Genomic DNA, 19,140 nt, shown 5'->3' with positions numbered 1-19,140 from the left:
ATGGGCATGAATAGTGACAAAATGTCCCATCAATCCTTTAAAATGGAAGGTTGGACACCTTTTTTCCTTCATGTCCTCCACCCTTTATATTTGGATGATGTAAAGGAAAAAAAAGTGTTCAACCTTCCATTTTGGAGGATTGATAGGACACTTTGTCACGCTATTCACCCTCATAAAGGTGAAATAGTTGTTAAACGATGAAATAGAAGATTCAAAAAGTAGATTTGAAAAAAAAATAGAGGATAGGATGCTTTCTTCTTGATTGGAATTCAAAAAGTTGATAGGATGCTCTCTTCTTGATTGGGATTCAACATTGTTGAGATGCTTTCTTCTTGATTGTTTACATGGAAGGTTCTCATTTCTGTTGTGGTTGTTCCCAACTGGCACCCAATAAATGAGAAAATAGAGCATTGTAGCATTTCCCAATAAAGAGCCATGTTTTGGGGGCCAATGCCAAAATTTGGCTTCCCACATTGTTTTTTTCCCCACAATTCAGCTAAACTACTCTAGTAATGTCAAAACCAGAAGTTGACCGACTCCCTTCCTCAACTACTTCCTAATTACCCTTTTCTTAACTAATTTTGAACTACCTACTAATTATTTGTATTTTTAACTACTTTTTAACCACCTTCTAATCACGATTTTAGTAATTATAAGTTTTAGGCAGCAGCTAATTTTCTATATACCTCAATTACCTTCAATTACTAAATATCACACAATTATATGACTATATAATTAGTATTTCAGAAAAAAAATTGTAATTGGAGTAATTAAGCAATAAAAAGTAGCTTATAATTTTTATAATGTAAAATACGTATCATTTTGCATTTAGATCGATGAATCTAGAAAGATGTATAAAGTTGCATGTTATAGTTTGAAGGATCTATTATGGTGCAGCACTCGCCCTTCAAAATTTGAAGTGTGATAGCAAAGTACAATTTTGATGCTAGCTTTTGATGTATCTAATAAAGATGTTCTTAAAAGAGCATTAATGTGTTTCCCAATCATCTTGAACCTTGAGAGGTGGACAATCAACCTTTGGAAATGTGATGAGTTCTAATCTATCGATCGATTAGTTTTATAGGAGGGGTACTCAGGACACAAATTATCATTATTTTTTTAAAGACAAAAAGATTTTATTAATCTTTCAAAGTAGAATTACAAAGATTAAAAGGGAAGCACGTGAGAACGGTTTTAAAATCAAAAAGAAAGCATCCTAACAATTTTGGCACCCAGAAGCTTGACAATCATATGCCCAAATCCGGACACCTATTTTCTTACAGCAACACATAAACACATAACTCAAACTCACTGTCCAGTGTATGTGGACCCCACATGTGATGTGAGTGAGTTTTTGTAAATGTTTGTGTGTAGTTATAGAATCATTGCTCTGGACACTGTCAAACGACTGGCTTTCGAATTAGGGCTCAATTGAATAGGAGTACTATCCTTTCGGCCAATACACATAGTAATCACATTTGTAGTTATATTCAATTGATGTTAAAAAAAGAGTCACATTCGGTCATGATTTATCGGATATAAGAGCATCTCCAACTGCCTATAGGCAATTGGAATATTTAGCTTAAATAGCTAGCCAAAGCACAAAAAGAGGAAATCCAGCAGACTCGCTTCACCGTGGGCGAAATGGCGTGGTGCTACAGTACATTGCTCATCTGAGCGAGGTATTTCAGCCTCGCTCCTTCGATTTCTTCCTCTTTTCCTTCTCTCCTCCCTCGATTTGTCATCTCCCGCGCGAAGTTTCATCGCCGCTCTCGCTTTCCCGCGCGAAGTTTCTTCCTCTTTTCCCTCTATACTCTAGGGTTGTGGTCCTGTGGAGATTTTTCATCATCCTCAACATCGACAAGGTATTCCTCTCTCTCTCTCTCTCTCTCTCTCTCTCTCTCTGCCGAAATTAATTTCAACTTCATGATTTAGGTTTAGATTCTGTGATTAATTTGTTCATCAACGTCAATTGGGATATGAAATCGGAGAAGATTATTTGTGTGAATTAGATCATAGTTATAGAATTGGTACCTAAATTACATGTAAAACTAGGGTTACCACAATTCCGTATAAGGGTTAAAGAACTGCAAATCCAGATCAAGCCAAATGCTTATTTCATGAATAATATTTGTTGGGTTATCTGTTTCATTCAGGATTAGTGTCAGTTTTTTCATTATGGCTCGGTTAGCAACAATGCTACGTACATTCCTACTGACCACTCCTCTCTCACATATGTGTCAGCCCCCATAATTAATAAGGGCCCATACAAATATGTGAGAGAGAAGTGGTCGGAAAGTGGCCGATAAGATTGTTCCTAGACATATGTATATTTATGTTTTACCGTCTAAAATCAAGTTTGGGGTGGAAAGTAACAATTGGGTAATTTAGGAGAGGGGACTAATTATGGACATGGTTGGACGTGGCCATAAATAGTCTTGTTGCAAAGAGGCAATTTAGTCAATGCATGAGATTAACTAATCTGGATGTATATGCCTATAAAACACTGGACCGGCTGGATTCGGATTAAGCAAATAATCTATCCAACCAAGCAGCTAACAAGAGGCTCCCAATTGTACCATTGATGATTGACACACTCGAGAGAGTAAACTGAGCAAGAGACACTGCTCAATGCACAAACAACTAAAATTCAAGAGTGTAAGGATTAAGAGTGAGATCGAGAGTGAGAAGTGAGAGTGGAAGAAAATACCATTTTGAAAAATTATATGTGACTAAGCTATGAGCATTGATAGCGTGTCAGGATATATCTCCTTGTCTTACAATTTCTCTCCTTTGTTAAGAAAGGTAATAATAATATATGTATCTTTAACATATTTTTGTTTGCTTTTTTTGTTGTTTGTCCCTATTGTAGATTTGTTTAATGTATTGATATTGAGATTGGATAGGTTGTCCAATTGAGACTCTTTGTATGACTTTCTTTTGCTTTTTCTCATGTGGGACTTTATGGGTTGTATTCAGTATTTGTCCATTATTATTAAGACTTCTACCCAATTATAGAACCGTAAAGAGTGGCCTTTGCATTCAATTGGGTTTGCAAAAGAATGAGTTGTGGTTATCTAAGAGATAAGGGTAGATTTGGTTATATTACGTTGGTTCTGTTCAATCTACTAATAATGTAAACATCTAATCCATGAAAACTGTCTTGTTTTTTCATGATTACTACCATGTTTTGGCCTCATGTCTAATTAGGTTTTGTACAATAGGCTTCTTATCGTCCATTTTCGACCTCGTGCTTGATTAGATTGTCTTTGGCATTGGATACTACAATCTCTAATTCTAGTAGAAGACATGTCCATACAATATTCAGTTATAACTGCAAGTTATCTCTCCGCTTTTCAAGATCGCGCACCAATCGCTCATTATCAAATCCAACCTTGAGTTGATTCCATTCACATCTAGTAAAGGCTATTTCAGCCACATATGCAATAATCTGTGTCACTTTTTGGATCTGGAACATGTATGTATAGATAACGTGGCAATATTCCAGGTGTGGTCCTAAACAACAACTTATAATTTGGTAGTTTAAGGAGAGCCAGTGTCATAGTTGTGCTGGTAGATTCAATTACAAAGATATGTTGGTACGGATGAAAGAACAAATTCCTTTTTATGTCTTCTTCATTTTTCTCCTTGCTAAGCCTATACTAGATTTTTTTACACGAACACAGTAGAGGTTAAGAGTCTTTTCATATTTGACTAGGCCTCAATGTTCCTCTTCTTTCCTTTTTGCTTAGTTTCTTGGACCCCATAAATCCATCAGTTAATTTATCAGCCCATATGAACCACAACGAATACAAACATAATGGCTATCAATTTAATATGTATTTGTCACTTTTTACATTGCCTAAACTTCTACATGACATGAGAGATGCTTTTTTTGCATTGGCTTACGGTTCTTCTTCTTCTTTCATTATACCTACCTTTTTGTTCTTCTAGGGATGGATGTGAGACCAGATGCATATTTCACAAATCTCTTATAGGATGGTGTGATCCTTGAAGATCATTCTGAGAGGGAGCCTCAAGATGAATTTGGATTTACTTATGCAAATCCACATGCTCAAGTGTTTACCCAAGCATCTCAAACCCTAACTCAAAAGGGATCCACTGCTAAGAGAGCGCAACGTGGTGGCAAGTTCACCATTGAAGAAGACAAATTGCTTGTATTGGCATATTTGAATGTTAGTTTTGATGCCGTGCAAGGAAATGACCAGAAACTTTAAAACATACTGGAGAAGAGTATGGGATTACTTCCATGAGCACATGCCATTGGCTTAGCGTAATTAGAGCTCTCTGATGAATAGGTGGTCGACCATTCAACTTTCCGTTAACAAGTTCTGTGGATGCTTTGCTGGAATTGAAGCAAAGCATCAAAGTGGTATGAATGAGGAAGACAAGGTATTGAGCTTCAATATAAATAATTACATTGATTATTGCTTTCACACTTTTTACACACGATGTAATTGTCTACATGTTTGTAGGTCTCTGAAGCAAACAAATCGTACAAGGAACTCCATTGAGGCTCATTTAAATTTGAGCACTGTTGGAATATTTTGAAGTACCAACCAAAGTGGCATGTCGATGTTGAGAAGAAAAAAACAAAGAAGAACAAAACATGGACAATACCTTCTTCTTCTACTCCTGAGTTGGTAGATCTTGGAGAATGTGATGCCACCTTTGTGGACTTGGAGAGACGGGAATGACTTTGGTGTCCCCGGTCATTTTGGGGACACCGTAACTTTTGGCATAACAAAACCATTATGAGTATAACCAAAATTCATTATGAGCATAGTAAGGCATAACATGTTTGTTATGCCTTGGTTGGTTTTTTAGATATTCCTTGGTTATGCCTTGTATGGGTTCTGTTATGCTTGTAAGGGTTTTAGTTATGCTCATAATGGTGAAGTTATGCCAAAAATTACGGTGTCTCCAAAATGACTGGGGACACCATAGCATCATCCTAATCCTATAGGTACCAAAGCTGAGAAGAAAAAATGAAAGTTAACTGAAATTCCTAGTTCTCCCCTTGCAGGAATACTAACTGACATAAAGGAAGAACAAAAGAAAACGAGCAACAAGAAAATGGACATCATCCAACAACTACATGTTCAAGAGCAAGAGAGACACCAACTTGATAAAGAGAGACTTCGTGAAGAGCAAGAGAGAAATGCTATTAAGAAAGAAATGCTACGTATGAAATAGTTCAAAGAAGAGGAGAGGATAATGCTACTGGATACAAGTGCCCTGCGTCATGTGCAACAAGAGTACTATCAAAGCCGGCAAATGGAAATCCTTCAAGAACGCGAAAAAAGGTTTAAAAGGGTTGGTAGTTGAACTTTTGTAGGACATCTAGATGTTTTGGAGGATTGAACTATTGAAGTAGTATTGGTAGTTGAACTTTTGTGGGGCATCTAGACGTTTTGGAGGGTTGAAGTAGTTTGAACATCTAGACGTTTTGGAGGGTTGAATTTTTGGACATGTTGTCTTTTTTGGACATCTATTGCAAAAACAATTCACATGCCAGAACTGAGGATTGGGTGTATTTTGGTAAACATTAGTTTGTGCTTGGTGTTCTTGTAATATTTGGTTTATTATTGAAGTTGTTCTTCTTCTTTTGTCACATTTTCAAATGCATAAAATGTCACATATTTACCTTGTTGTGCCTGCGGAAAGGGGTGTGTCCTTGTTGGAAGTTGTAATGGTGAATGGTGTGTATCTTTAAAGGAGAGTATAAAGTCTCTACTGGTGTTGTTTGGTACAGGTGAATGGTGTGTGTCTTTGAGTAGTATGGAGTCTACTCTACTGGAGTAATATGATTCAAGTGGGCGTTTTTGTTTTTTGTTTTTTCATTTGCAGCAGTAGCAGTAACGTATGGGGCTGTATTTTCATTTGTAGCAATAGCAGTCGCAATTCTTTATATGAGATTGATTTCTATGGTCCACAAATCTTTAACTTGGAGGAAGTTGTGGGATCAAGGAACTTCATAATTTTGAGAGGGGATTCTGCTACTTTGCTATTAAAGTGAATGGACAAAACAACAGGGACATTGTACCACTCCTCAATTATTCCAAATACTTAACCTCGCTGTCTATTGCATAAATGAGATTACATGATTGCATAAATGGGATTAAATACTTGCACAAATGAGATTACATAATTGCATAAATGATATTGACTACTCCAAATTCCTATGACTAGCTATGTCGCTCCCATAAGTGCTCGACGAGGTCTGATTGAAGTTGGGAGTGAGTTTCTCTATTTCGAATAACATGTTGGTGTCGAATGAACTCCATAAGTTCCGTTGTATGCTCATGCGATACTAGTTCGGGGAGAGGTCCATCATCCCTTTCATATTCATAGTCATGTGCATCATCTTCTCGCTTGTCCTCAATGATCATGTTATGCATTATTATGCATGCTTTTATAATAACTTTGAGCATGCTACGTCCCCAAAAACGTGTCAGTTGATGTATAACCCGCAAAACGAGCTTGAAGCACTCCAAATGCACACTCTATATTCTTCCTTGTTGATTCTTGGGCTACTGCGAAATATTTTTTCTTGTTTCCTTGCAGATGTGGAATTGTTTTCGCAAATGTAGACCACCGAGGATATATACCATCTGCTAGATAATATCCCATCGTATAGTTATGACCATTGATTGAGTAGTTGGCTGAAGGAGCATGTCCTTTGGCCAATTCAATAAAGACTGATGATCTTTCTAGCACATTGATGTCATTATTACCTCCTGGTAATCCAAAATATGAATGCCATATCCATCGGTCATAGGACGCTACCGCTTCCAGAATAACTGTTGGTTCGCGAATATGGCCACTATACATTCCTTTCCATGCCGTTGGACAATTATTCCATTTCCAATGCATACAATCAATACTTCCCAACATCCCAGGAAATCCACGTTGTTCACCAACTGCTAGCAATCTAGCAATGTCATCGCTAGTGGGTGACCTTAAGTATTCATCGGAAAAATTCTTAATCACTGCTATGACAAATCTCTTTAGACTCTCTAATGTGGTGCTTTCTCCTATCCTGACAATCTCATCTAAAAAATCAGTCGATACCCCATAGGCAAGGATCCGAATTGCTGCTGTCATCTTTTGAAGTGAAGACAAGCCAAGCTTTTCGGCAGCATTTCTTGTTTGGACAAAGTATGGATCATGTACTTCTACCGTAGCTTGAATATGGAGAAAAAGAAAACGGCTCATACGGAACCTCTTTCGAAATTACTTGGGAGGATAAACGGGTGGTTCTGCAAAATAGTCGCGAAAAATCCTTTCATGGCCAAGGATAGTACCACGATCAATATATCTGCGACCTTAAACAGAACCACGATGTCGCACTACTTATCTCTCACTTTTTAGTCGTTCTTCTTGCATTAGCAATTACGGTAAGTATCTCCAAATCATTGTTGTTTGAGTCAAGAAGGAGAAAATTTAGTAGAGCATTGCGAGACATAATTTAGAAGATGAAATGATGTATCGACAAAATTAAAATTGAGATGGTTGTGAAAATGAGAGCAAATATAGGAAAGAGTGAAGGTTAATAAGATACAAAAAAATTAAATTAAGATGGTCCTGGAAATGGGAAGAAAGTTGGTGGAGAATATAGATGAAAGGAAAAAGTAGTTCCGATCTATGTATATATAGTTGTTGGAAGTGGAAGAAAGTTGGTGGAAAATATAGATGAAAGGAAAAAGTAGTTCCGATCTATGTATATATAGTTGTTGGAAGTGGAAGAAAGCTGGTGGAGATAGAGCTGTTGGTTGGGAAAGCAGGTTACCAATTTTTTTTCCGCAGATTACCATTTTTGTTTTTCCTTTGCATAGCCTAAAGGCTAGTTTATTGGGGGATTGTAAAAATTGGTGGCTAGCTAATCTAATTTCTGGTATATTTCTTAGCCCAACAACTCTATCTCCACCAGCTTTCTTCCACTTCGATCTAACAACTATATACATAGATCGGAACTACTTTTTCCTTTCATCTATATTCTCCACCAACTTTCTTCCCATTTCCAGGATCATCTCAATTTAATTTTTTTTATCTTATTAACCTCCCCACTCTTTCCTATATTTGCTCTCATTTTCACAACCATCTTAATTTTAATTTTGTCGATACGTCATTTCATCTTTCTAAATTATGTCTCGCAATGCTCTTCTAAATTTTCTCTTTCTTGACTCAGACGACAATGATTTGGAGATACTTACCATAATTGCTATGGAAGAAGAACGACTAAAAAGTGTGAGAGAAGTAATGTGACATTGTGGTTCTGTTCAAGGTCCCAGATATATTAACTGTGGTACTATCCTAGGCCAGGAAAAGATTTTTCGCGACTATTTTGCAGAACCACCCATTTATCCTCCTCAGTACTTTCGAAGGAGATTTCGTATGAGTCGTTCTCTTTTTCTCCATCTTCAAGCTGCGGTAGAAGTACATGATCCATACTTTGTCCAAACAAGAAATGCTGCCGGAAAGCTCGGCTTGTCTTCACTTGAAAAGATGACAGCAGTAATTTGGATCCTTGCTTATGGGGTATCGGCTAATTTTTTAGATGAGATTGTTAGGATAGGGGAAAGCACCGCATTAGAGAGTCTAAAGAGATTTGCCATAGTGATAATTGAGATTTTTTCTGATGAATACTTAAGGTCACCCACTAGCGATGACACTGCTAGATTGCTAGCAGTTGGTGAACGACGTAGATTTCCTGGGATGTTGGGAAGTATTGATTGTATGCATTGGAAATGGAAGAATTGTCCAATGGCATAGAAAGGAATATATAGTGGCCATATTCGCGAACCAACAATTATTCTGGAAGTGGTAGTGTCGTATGACCGATGGATATGGCATTCATATTTTGGATTACCAGGAGGTAATAATGACATCAACGTGCTAGAAAGATCATCAGTCTTTACTGAATTGGTCGAAGGACGTGCTCTTCCGGCCAACTACTCGATCAATGGTCATAACTATACGATGGGATATTATCTAGCAGATGGTATATATCCTCGATGGTCTAAATTCGCGAAAACAATTCAACATCCGCAAGGAAACAAGAAAATTTCGCAGTAGCCCAAGAATCAGCAATGAAGGATGTAGAGTGTGCATTTGGAGTGGTTTAAGCTCGTTTTGCGGTTATACGTCAACTGGCACGTTTTTGAGGACGTAGCATGCTCAAAGTTATTATGAAAGCATGCATAATAATGCATAACATGATCATTGAGGACAAGCGAGAAAATGATGCATAAGACTTTGAATATGAAAGGGATGACGGACCTCTCCCCGAACCAATATCGCATGAGCATACAACGGAACTTATGGAGTTCATTCGACGCCAACATGTTATTTGAAATAGAGAAACTCACTCCCAACTTCAATCAAACCTCGTCAAGCACTTATGGGAGCGACATAGCCAATCATAGGAATTTGGAGTAGTTAATATCATTTATGAAATTATGTAATCTCATTTGTGCAAGTATTTAATCCCATTTATGCAATCATGTAATCTCATTTATGCAATGGACAGCGAGGTGAAGTATTTGGAATAATTAAGGAGTGGTACAATGTCCCTTTTGTTTTGTCCATTCACCTTAATAGCAGAGTAGCAGAATCCCCTCTCAAAATTATGAAGTTCCTTGATCCCACAACTTCCTCCAAGTTAAAGATTTGTGGACCATAGTAATCAATCTCAGATTAGGAACTGCTATTGCTACTGCTACAAATGAAAATGTAGTCCCATAGGTTACTGTTACGGCTGCAAATGAAAATGAAATAAAATAAAACCCCCCCCCACTTGAATCATATTACTCCAGTAGAGCAGACTCCATACTACTCGAAGACACACACCATTCACTTGTACCAAACAACACCAGTAGAGACTTTATACTCTCCTTTTAAAGACACACACCATTCACCATTTCAACTTCCAACAATGACACACCCCTTCCAGTAGGCACAACAAGGTAAATATGTGTCATTTTATGCATTTGAAAATGTGACAAAAGAAGAAGGAGAAGCAACTTCAATAATAAACCAAATATTACAAGAACACCAAGCACAAACTAATATTTACCAAAATACACCCAAACCTCGGTTCTGGGTACGATAGCATTCGATTTTTTTTTTTTGCAATAGATGTCCAAAAAAGACTTCATGTCCAAAAAAGTTCAACCCTCCAAAATGTATAGATGTCCAAACTACTTCAACCCTCCAAAACGTCTAGATGCCCCACAAAAGTTCAACTACCAATACTACTTCAATCCTCCAAAACATCTAGATGTCCCACAAAAGTTTCACAAAAGTTCAACGATCAATACTACTTCAATCCTCCAAAACGTCTAGATGTCCCACAAAAGTTCAACTACCAACCCTTTTAAACCTTTTTTCGCGTTCTTGAAGGATCTCCATTTGCCGGCTTTGATAGTACTCTTATAGCACATGAGGCAAGGCACTTGTATCCAGTAGCATTATCCTCTCCTCTTCTTTGAACTATTTCACACGTAGCATTTCTTTCTTAATAGCATTTCTCTCTTGCTCTTTACGAAGTCTCTCTTTATCAAGTTGGTGTCTCTCCTGCTCTTGAACATGTAGTTGCTGGATGATGTCCATTTTCTTGTCGCTCATTTTCTTTTGTTCTTCTTTTATGTCAGTTAGTATTCTTGCAAGAGGAGAACTAGGAATTTCAGCTAACTTTTGTTTTTTCTTCTCAACTTTGGTACCTATAGGTCTCTCCAAGTCCACAAATGTGGCATCACATTCTCCAAGATCTACCAACTTGGGAGTAGAAGAAGAAGGTACTGTCCAAGTTTTGTTCTTCTTTGTTTTTTTCTTCTCAACATCGACATGCCACTTTGGTTGGTACTTCAAAATATTCAAATAGTGCTCAAATTGAAATGAACCTCCATGGAGTTCCTTGTACGATTTGTTTGCTTCAGAGACCTACAAACATGTAAATAATTACCGCGTGTGTAAAAAGTGTGAAAGCAATAATCAATGTAATTATTTATATTGAAGTTCAATACCTTGTCTTCCTCATTCATACCACTTTGATGCTTTCCTTCAATTCTAGCAAAGCATCCACAGAACTTGTTAACGGAAAGTTGAATGGTCGACCACCTATTCATCCTAGAGTTCTCATTACGCTGAGCCAATGGCATGTGCTCGTGGAAATAATCCCACACTCTTCTCCAGTATGTTTTAAGTTTCTGGTCATTCCCTTGCACGACATCCAAGCTAACATTCAAATATGCTGATACAAGCAATTTGTCTTCTTCAATGGTGAACTTGCCACCACGTTGCGCTCTCTTATGAGTGGATCCCTTTTGAGTTGGGGTTTGAGATGCTTGGGTAAACATTTAGCATGTGGATTTGCATACGTAAATCCAAATTCATCTTGAGGCTCCCTCAAAGAATGATCTTCAAGGATCACACCATCCTGTAAGACATTTGTGAAATATGCATATGGTCTCACATCCATCCCTAGAAGAACAAGAAGGTAGGTATAATAAAAGAAGAAGAAGAACCATAAGCCAATGCAAAAAGAAAAACATCGCTCATGTCATGTAGAAGTTTAGGCAATGCAAAAAGTGACAAATACATTTTAAATTGATAGCCATTATGTTAGTATTCGTTGTGATTCATATGGGCTGATAAATTAACTGATAAGTTTAAGGGGTCCAAGAAACTAAGCAAAAAGGAAAGAAGAGGAACATATATTGAGGCCTAGTCAAATATGGAAAGACTCTTAACGTCTACTGTGTTCATGTAAAAAAATATAGCATAGGCTTAGCAAGGAGAAAAAAGGAAGAAGACATAACAAGGAATTTGTTCTTTCATTCGTACCCACATATTTTAGCAATTGAATCTACCAACACAACTATGACATTGGCTCTCCTTAAACAACCAAATTATAAGTTGTTGTTTAGGACCACACCAGGAATATTGCCACGTTATCTATACATACATGTTCCAGATCCAAAAAGTGACACAGATTACTGTACATGTGGCTGAAACAGCCTTTACTAGATGTGAATGAAATTAACTCGAGGTTGGATTTGATAATGAGCGACTGGTGCAGGATCTTGAAAAGCGGAGAGATAACTTGTAATTATAATTGAATATTGTATGGATGTGTCTTCTACTAGAATTAGAGATTACAGTATCCAATGCCAAAGACAATCAAATCAAGCACAAGGCTGAAAACGGACGGTAAGAAGCCTATCGTACAAAACCTAATCAGACATGAGGCCAAAACATGGCAGTAATCATGAAAAAACAAGACAGTTTTCATGGATTAGATGTTTACATTATTAGTAGATTGAACAGAACCAACGTAATATAACCAAATCTACCTTTATCTCTTAGAAAACCACAACTCATTCTTTTACAAACCCAATTGAATGCAGAGCCCACTCCTTACGGTTCAACAATTGGGTAGAAGTTTTAATAATAATGGACAAATACTGAATATAACCCATAAAGTCCCACATGAGAAAAAGCAAAAGAAAGTCATACAAAGAGTCTCAATTGGACAACCTATCCAATCTAAATATCAATACATAAAACAAATCTACAATAGGGACAAACAACAAAACTGCAAACAAAAATCTGTTAAAGATACATATATTACTATTACCTTTCTTAACAAAGGAGAGAAATTGTAAGACAAGGAGATATTTCTTGGCACACTATCAATGCTCATAGCTTAGTCACATATAATTTTTCAAAATGGTATTTCCTTCTGCTCTCACTTCTCACGCTCGATCTTGCTCTTAATCCTTCTACTCATGAATTTTAGTTGTTTGTGCGTTGAGCAGTGTCTCTTGCTCAGTTTACTCTCTCAAGTGTGTCAATCATCAGTGGCACAACTGGGAGCCTCTTGTTAGCTGCACGTGGTTGGATAGATTATTTGCTTAATCCAAAACCAGTTGGTCCAATGTTTTGTAGGCATATACATCCGGATTAGTTAATCTCATGCATTGACTAAATTGCCTCTTTGCAACAAGACTATTTATGGCCACGTCCAACCATGTCCATAATTAGTCCCCTCTCCCAAATTACCCAATTGTTACTCTGCACCCCAAACTTGATTTTAGACGGTAAAACATAAATATACAATAATTCTAGGAACAATCTTACCGGCCACTTCCCCACCACTTCTCTCTCACATATTTGTATGGGGCTTTATTAATTATGGGGGTCGACACATATCTGAGAGAGGAGTAGTCAGTAGGAGTGTACGTAGCATTGTTGCTAACCGAGCCATAATGACAAAACTAACACTAATCCTGAACGAAACAGAGAACCCAACAAATATTATTCATGGAATAAGCATTTGGCTTGATCTGGATTTGGAGTTCTTTAACCCTTATAGGGAATTGTGGTAATCCTAGTTTTACATGTAATTTAGGTACCAATTCTATAACTATGATCTAATTCACACAAATAATCTTCTCCGATTTCATACCCCAATTGACGTTGATGAACAAATTAATCACAGAATCTAAACCTAAATCATAAAGTTGAAATTAATTTCGAGAGAGAGAGATAGATAGAGAGAGAGAGAGAGAGAGCGAAGGGGGGGGGGGTTAGGAATACCTTGTCGATGTTGAGGATGATGTGTGTATACATATAAATATGGTTTGATCCAATTTATATCGGTTTGGATGGCAGCGAACTAGACCGGATTTTATGTTTGGCTAAAAATCAAACTGGACAAACCGATTGCCTCTAGAAACCAAACCGAATTAACTTGTTTGGTCCAATTTCGGTTGTCGGTCAGGTTTATCGATTTTTCCTTTCACCCCTTGTACTTGCTCACCGAAATATTGTTAGCCTAGAATTTTTCTATATTGTCAAAAACAAGGCTCACATTCGGCCAAAATATTTCTTCCTGTTGCTTTTTCTGTCTAAATAATATGTCAATCTAAAGAAATTAGATTACTTTTATTTTTCAATGTTAAAAAGAAAAGAAAAGAAATTAGGTTACTCAAAATAATCACTCCCCATTGAAGAGAGAACAATTGGCATCACTAAGTGTTTATTAGATCTATTTTTCTAGCTAGATCCCATCTAAATACCTTGCAAACCATTAAAAAGTTCAAAAACCCCAATAGATTGGTCTGGTGGTCAAAGCCTCGAACTCCCTCCTAAGATCTCAAGTTCCAAATCTCTTAGGTGCTATAAACTCTTATAGGATCACTAGAGGTTTTCAGGTCATTAACTTCAGAATCCCATAGAGTTAACGGAGAAACTGTGGTGCTTTTTGTTCTCTCTACTTTCTCTTTCTAACTTCTTCAGTTAGGGTTTCCCTTAGAGGGAGGCAGCTCCTTCTCCTCCCCCCGAGCCTCGCGTTAATTCTCTCCTCTCTTCTTCCTCCCCTCCCTCTCCCCAATTGGTCCTTCCCCGTTTCCCTTTGGATTCGTGTACCACTACAAGAAAAAGTATATTTGCTAACGATAAAAATATTGGTGATGAAATTTAATTTTTACTATAGGTGATGAAATAACAAGATTTTCATCAAAACCTATAGGTCGTCGCTGAAAGTCACTTTTGGTGACGAAAATCTTGTTTTTTCGTCACCCTATAGTAACTTTTGGTGACGAAAATTTTGCTTTTCATCAGCAAATATACTTTTTCTTGTAGTGCGTTCTGATGGAGGCCGGTTCTCCCCCATTCATCTCTGTGTCGTCTGAGGTATGCTGGTATTTGCTGGTAGTGGTGGTGTTGCTAGCCGAAGGGTTGCTGGTGGTGGTTTGTCGCAACGGCTGATGGCAGTGCAGCCGGCGTCTCTTGGTGCTGATATTTGCCGTTCGAGGTTGGATCTACGCCAGAGTTAGGTTTTTAGGGTTTTTTTTTTCTAGTTTGATGTTATATTGTTTTGGTTGTCTCTTCCCTTCGGGGGTCTTCCTCACCTTCCGCGACCACGGGTGTCATTTTAGCGAATTTTTTTCATCTGTGTGAGTTTGCTTCTGTGAGATGTAGTGGTTGGTATGGTGTAGCACTGCTACTCTCTAATGGAGTTTGAGCTGTAAATCTTCTCTCTTTGGAGTCTATTCGCATGTATGGCTATTCTCTCTTTTGTCCAAGGAAGGATGTGCTTAGAGCATCTCCAATCCATCTCCATTCCTCCAAAATAGAGAATGAATGTGACACATTGAGGGGAGATTTTATAATTTATTTCATTTTTTCTTCACTTTTTGTACTTTTTGGGAGAATTTTTGAGGGACCTATCGTCTTTTTTAGAGTTTGGAGAAATTTTATACTCCAAATTTGCTTTTGGTCCTCCATTTTTAGAGGACCAAATTTACTTTTGGAGGACCAAACTCTAAAAAGGATGGTGGGTCCCTCAAAGATTCTCCCAAAAAGTACAAAAAGTGAAGAAAAAATGGAATAAATTATAAAATCTCCCCTCAATGTGTCACATCCATCTTCTATTTTGGAGAAATAGAGATGGATTGGAGATGCCCTTAGTCTATCTGGTATTAATAAAATTTCTAACCTTTTTGGTTAAAAAATAAAAACTTGAGAACCCCGTAACTAGGTCAAATGCACACGAGTTGACTCGGACAACTAATCATTATTAAAGAGACAATTAAATAGTAAAACTCTGCATCGTTGACTTGCAAATGACCACAAAAAAAGCTTTGATTCCACATTTGTGATTCTTCGACAATTAATCGTGCCAAACATCAATGCAAAATTTAATAGCTACTAGTATATTTTTTTGAATAAACTAGTCAAAATTACATATGGAGTCCAAATCAACGTTGGTGCTGTCATTTTAAAGCGACATTTGGACAACTCAATATTAAAATTAAAATTTCTCCCATGCATCATCTACGTTTTGTATTAAATGTTGACTTTTTAAAAAAAAAATTTAATAGGAGTAGATCAGTTATTTGAAAATAAAAAACTGTCCATTGCATCCGGCGTGCCTTGTATTTTCTGTTTTGATTGGCTATTGAGAATTTTATAACATGCCGACGTGCCTCAAGACGTGATCATCTACCTTCACATGGAAAAAAAAGGATTCCGTACAAGATTAATTATTATGCCCTAAAATTCAAGAGAATGCTTCCGAATCCGTAGATCGCCATAAGGTTGCGTTTGGATTATTAACTAATTAAGAAATTTCGAAAGTTTCAATACCTACAGGTTCTACACCAATTATGAAGAATAGTTATCTTCTGGATCCAACTCCTCGTTCCACGAACCTTCTTAAAAAATAAATAGATTATTTTACATTTTCATACACAAAAATAATGCAAATGAAAAATAATTTTTGATTTTTTTACACCGTTAAAAGATCTCAATGAGATCCATATTGCTAAAAGAATTATTTTTGAACTTGAAATTGTCTTTTTAAAAAGCTAAATACTTATTTTGAATTGTGGAACCCGTGCTTAATTGTCGTTGCCATTGTCACTGATATGCAAAGTTGGTGTCTACCAGACGGGGCACAGTAAAAGCCTTGACGATTAGGATGCAGGTATTCTAATAATCTGTCAAAATGGGCTTTACTTAATTCTCGCACTGGGCTCGCACTCTCAATTATCGATCTCGTGACCTTTTAGTAATTTAAAATGTATTTCAAACAAGTTTTTCATGCACCCTAGCACTTACGCTTTCGGTCACACACGCGCGCACGAATTATGTGACTTAAAGCACACTCATACACCAATGCACACGACGATACACATTCACCGGATCAGTTCTACCGGTTGATCTGATGTGGCACATGTAGTATGACAGGTGGCTGGGACCCACTGGTGTCACGCAATTTGAAGAATCTTATACTTTTTATTGTAGCGCCATGATGTACAGCGTGACAAAGAAATTTTGTCAGCTCAACTTTTGCAATAATGCTATATTTTTCCTGAGCTAATGCAATAATGCAGTATGCTCCAATAGAGTAGGTTGGCCTTATCAGGTGGAGTCCATACTCGATGCTCCTGCAGCCCCACCATGGTCCTTATCCCCGCCACACATTGGTATGAAAGCTACACACTTTGCGGTGAGGCTCACGCCAGTAAACCAGAAATGAGAATTGGTCGATTTGGTTCGAGTTTTGCGATAACCATACCCAAATTTAAACCCTACTTATGTACAGCCAAATCCAAACCGATACTCGACAGGTATGGTTTTTAGTGCATCATAACCAAACTGTATAGGATTTAGCTTTTACCCGAACCGCACCAAACCTGGGATATTATTGATTGCATTAATGAACGTATGTAAAAAAAGATTATATGCTAAATTCAAAAATTAACATGCCAAGATTTTGCTATTAATCATCTAACAATTTGGGATTTGAGACTTTAGGGAGGCTGGAGTGCATGCTTCTGTGGTATACAGGTATAGCAATCAAGAAATGATTTTCAAGTTATCATTGAAGACTACTCTATAGAATCTTGAGGAGTATGAGAAGACTGTGGAGAGGAAAGGATATGTGTGTGTATGTATGTGTGTATATATACATATTTTCTGGGAGTAATATTACACGGATCAATTTCGGGTTTAGTTCAGGTACTTGCTTATACCTAACCCAAACCGAAAAAAAGCCGGGTGTCATGATTTAAAAACTAGTGTTTGATCTAGTATTTTGGATCAATTCTTTTCATGATAAGTATTATTGAAGACTACTCTATAGAATCTTGAGGAGTATGAGAAGACTGTGGAGAGGAGAGGATATGTGTGTGTACGTATGTGTGTATATATACATATTTTCTGGGAATAATATTATACGGATCAATTTCGGGTTTAGTTCAGGTACTTGCTTATACCTGACCCAAACCGAAAAAAAGCCGGGTGTCAAGATTTAAAAACTAGTCTTTGATCTAGTATTTTGGATTCATTCTTTTCACGATAATGGTGTTTCGATCAGGCATTTCATGATATTCGACCGAGTTAATTTTTTGCGAAATTGTCTTATTCAACAAGCTCTACAAGGTAAACGTTTTCAATCAATCAAAATGAGACCAGAGCAGATTCCTCTCAACGGGACAGCAGATTGCTGCCCTTTTGAGGGGCAGCACCCACCCTGAATGGAGCATAATGCTGGCGTAGTCTAGTCATGTGTAAGTGTTAATTAGTAAATTAATTAGGCCCCATTCCGAAAAGGAAAATAAGTCCTTATTTTTTAAGAAGGCAATTTTAAGCTTAAAAATCATGTGATTACGCAAATTATTTTCCTATCAATATGGATCTTGTTTGATAGATTTCATTGAGATCTTTAATACGGTGCAAAAAAAATTGAAAAATTATTTTTCATTTACATTATTTTTGAATTTGAAAATATGAAATAAGTATTTATTTTTTAAGAAGGTGTTCTGGAACGGAACCTTAGTAAACTAATGTTAAATGACGTACTTTTAGTTCACTAATTAATGACAAAGCTAAGTACTTCAGATATCGACACTGATTCGGAGACCCTACTGGGAGGAAGGCACAACATTGGTGCTGCCCTATAAAACGGTGCCGTTGTGGCACAAGAACCCATTTCCTCTTGGTCTTTGTTTGGTGCCTAATAAATAGGGGATGATGATTGATGATTTTTGTGAGGCCTATTTTAGGTCCCAAAAAAATGATTCAAACTGCAAATTATTTGTAAATTTTTTTTCTATGGGTTCTTGTAAGGAATTAGTTCAATCAGATATTCGTAAGGACTTTTTTAGAATTCATAGGGGCCCTATAAATTCTAATTGAGTTCGATTTTTTTTCAAGAAACTAATGAAAAATATTTTAAAACTAATAAGCGGTCACTCAATCATAGATAAACTATTTATGCCGATAAAAAAATAGGTTCATGATTTATGGATAATTTGTGGGGCCCATTTCGGATTCTACAAAGATGATTCAAATCGCTCATTATTCTTAAAGTATTTTTTTTTTTGGTTCATACAACAAATAGCTCAGTAAGATCGAAAAGGGTGTTTTGAGAATTCATAGGTCTCCTACAAATGCTGAAAAAGTTCTCACAAATATTTGATTAATTAAGCTAGTTTTTTACAAGAACTCATAAAAATGAGAGCCATATATAGGGTTTCCAGTCCTTGTGGACACGCACATGGGAACTTTAAAATGAGAGCCATTTCAATGGGCAATGTTGGCGGT

At 37.0% G+C, this 19,140-nt stretch overlaps 1 protein-coding gene, 1 long non-coding RNA gene and 1 pseudogene across 2 annotated transcripts; 1 reads left to right on the top strand and 2 right to left on the bottom strand.

The window, feature by feature from the left end:
* The first annotated feature begins 1,567 nt into the window (after positions 1–1,567).
* LOC131316948 (uncharacterized) lies at positions 1,568–4,702 on the top strand. The gene is made up of 3 exons (XR_009197328.1): positions 1,568–1,865; positions 3,955–4,413; positions 4,497–4,702. It is a non-coding gene; the product is annotated as an uncharacterized LOC131316948 (long non-coding RNA).
* A 1,507-nt stretch (positions 4,703–6,209) lies between these two features.
* Positions 6,210–7,489, bottom strand: LOC131317488 (uncharacterized; annotated as a pseudogene).
* Positions 7,490–10,515: 3,026 nt separating this feature from the next.
* Positions 10,516–11,381, bottom strand: LOC131317487 (glutathione S-transferase T3-like). The gene is made up of 2 exons (XM_058347035.1): positions 11,049–11,381; positions 10,516–10,965 (listed from the first exon to the last, which is right to left on the bottom strand). The coding sequence occupies exons 1-2, from the start codon at positions 11,379–11,381 to the stop codon at positions 10,516–10,518; spliced, it is 783 nt and encodes a 260-aa protein (XP_058203018.1).
* Between the last annotated feature and the right edge of the window lie 7,759 nt (positions 11,382–19,140).

The sequence above is a fragment of the Rhododendron vialii genome, chromosome 2a (assembly GCF_030253575.1).
Source record: "Rhododendron vialii isolate Sample 1 chromosome 2a, ASM3025357v1".
Lineage (NCBI taxonomy): Eukaryota > Viridiplantae > Streptophyta > Magnoliopsida > Ericales > Ericaceae > Rhododendron > Rhododendron vialii.
The sequence above is the reverse complement of the archived record's forward strand: the minus strand, read 5'-3'. Positions and strand labels throughout refer to the sequence as shown.

What these genes read in the sequence shown, in the direction of transcription:
- LOC131317487 (XM_058347035.1), bottom strand. Translation starts at nt 11,381, where the DNA reads ATGTTTACCCAAGCATCTCAAACCCCAACTCAAAAGGGATCCACTCAT. An exon ending in GTATGAATGAGGAAGACAAG is followed by an intron (nt 10,966 to 11,048) that starts GTATTGAACTTC and finishes ACATGTTTGTAG; the next exon opens with GTCTCTGAAGCAAACAAATC.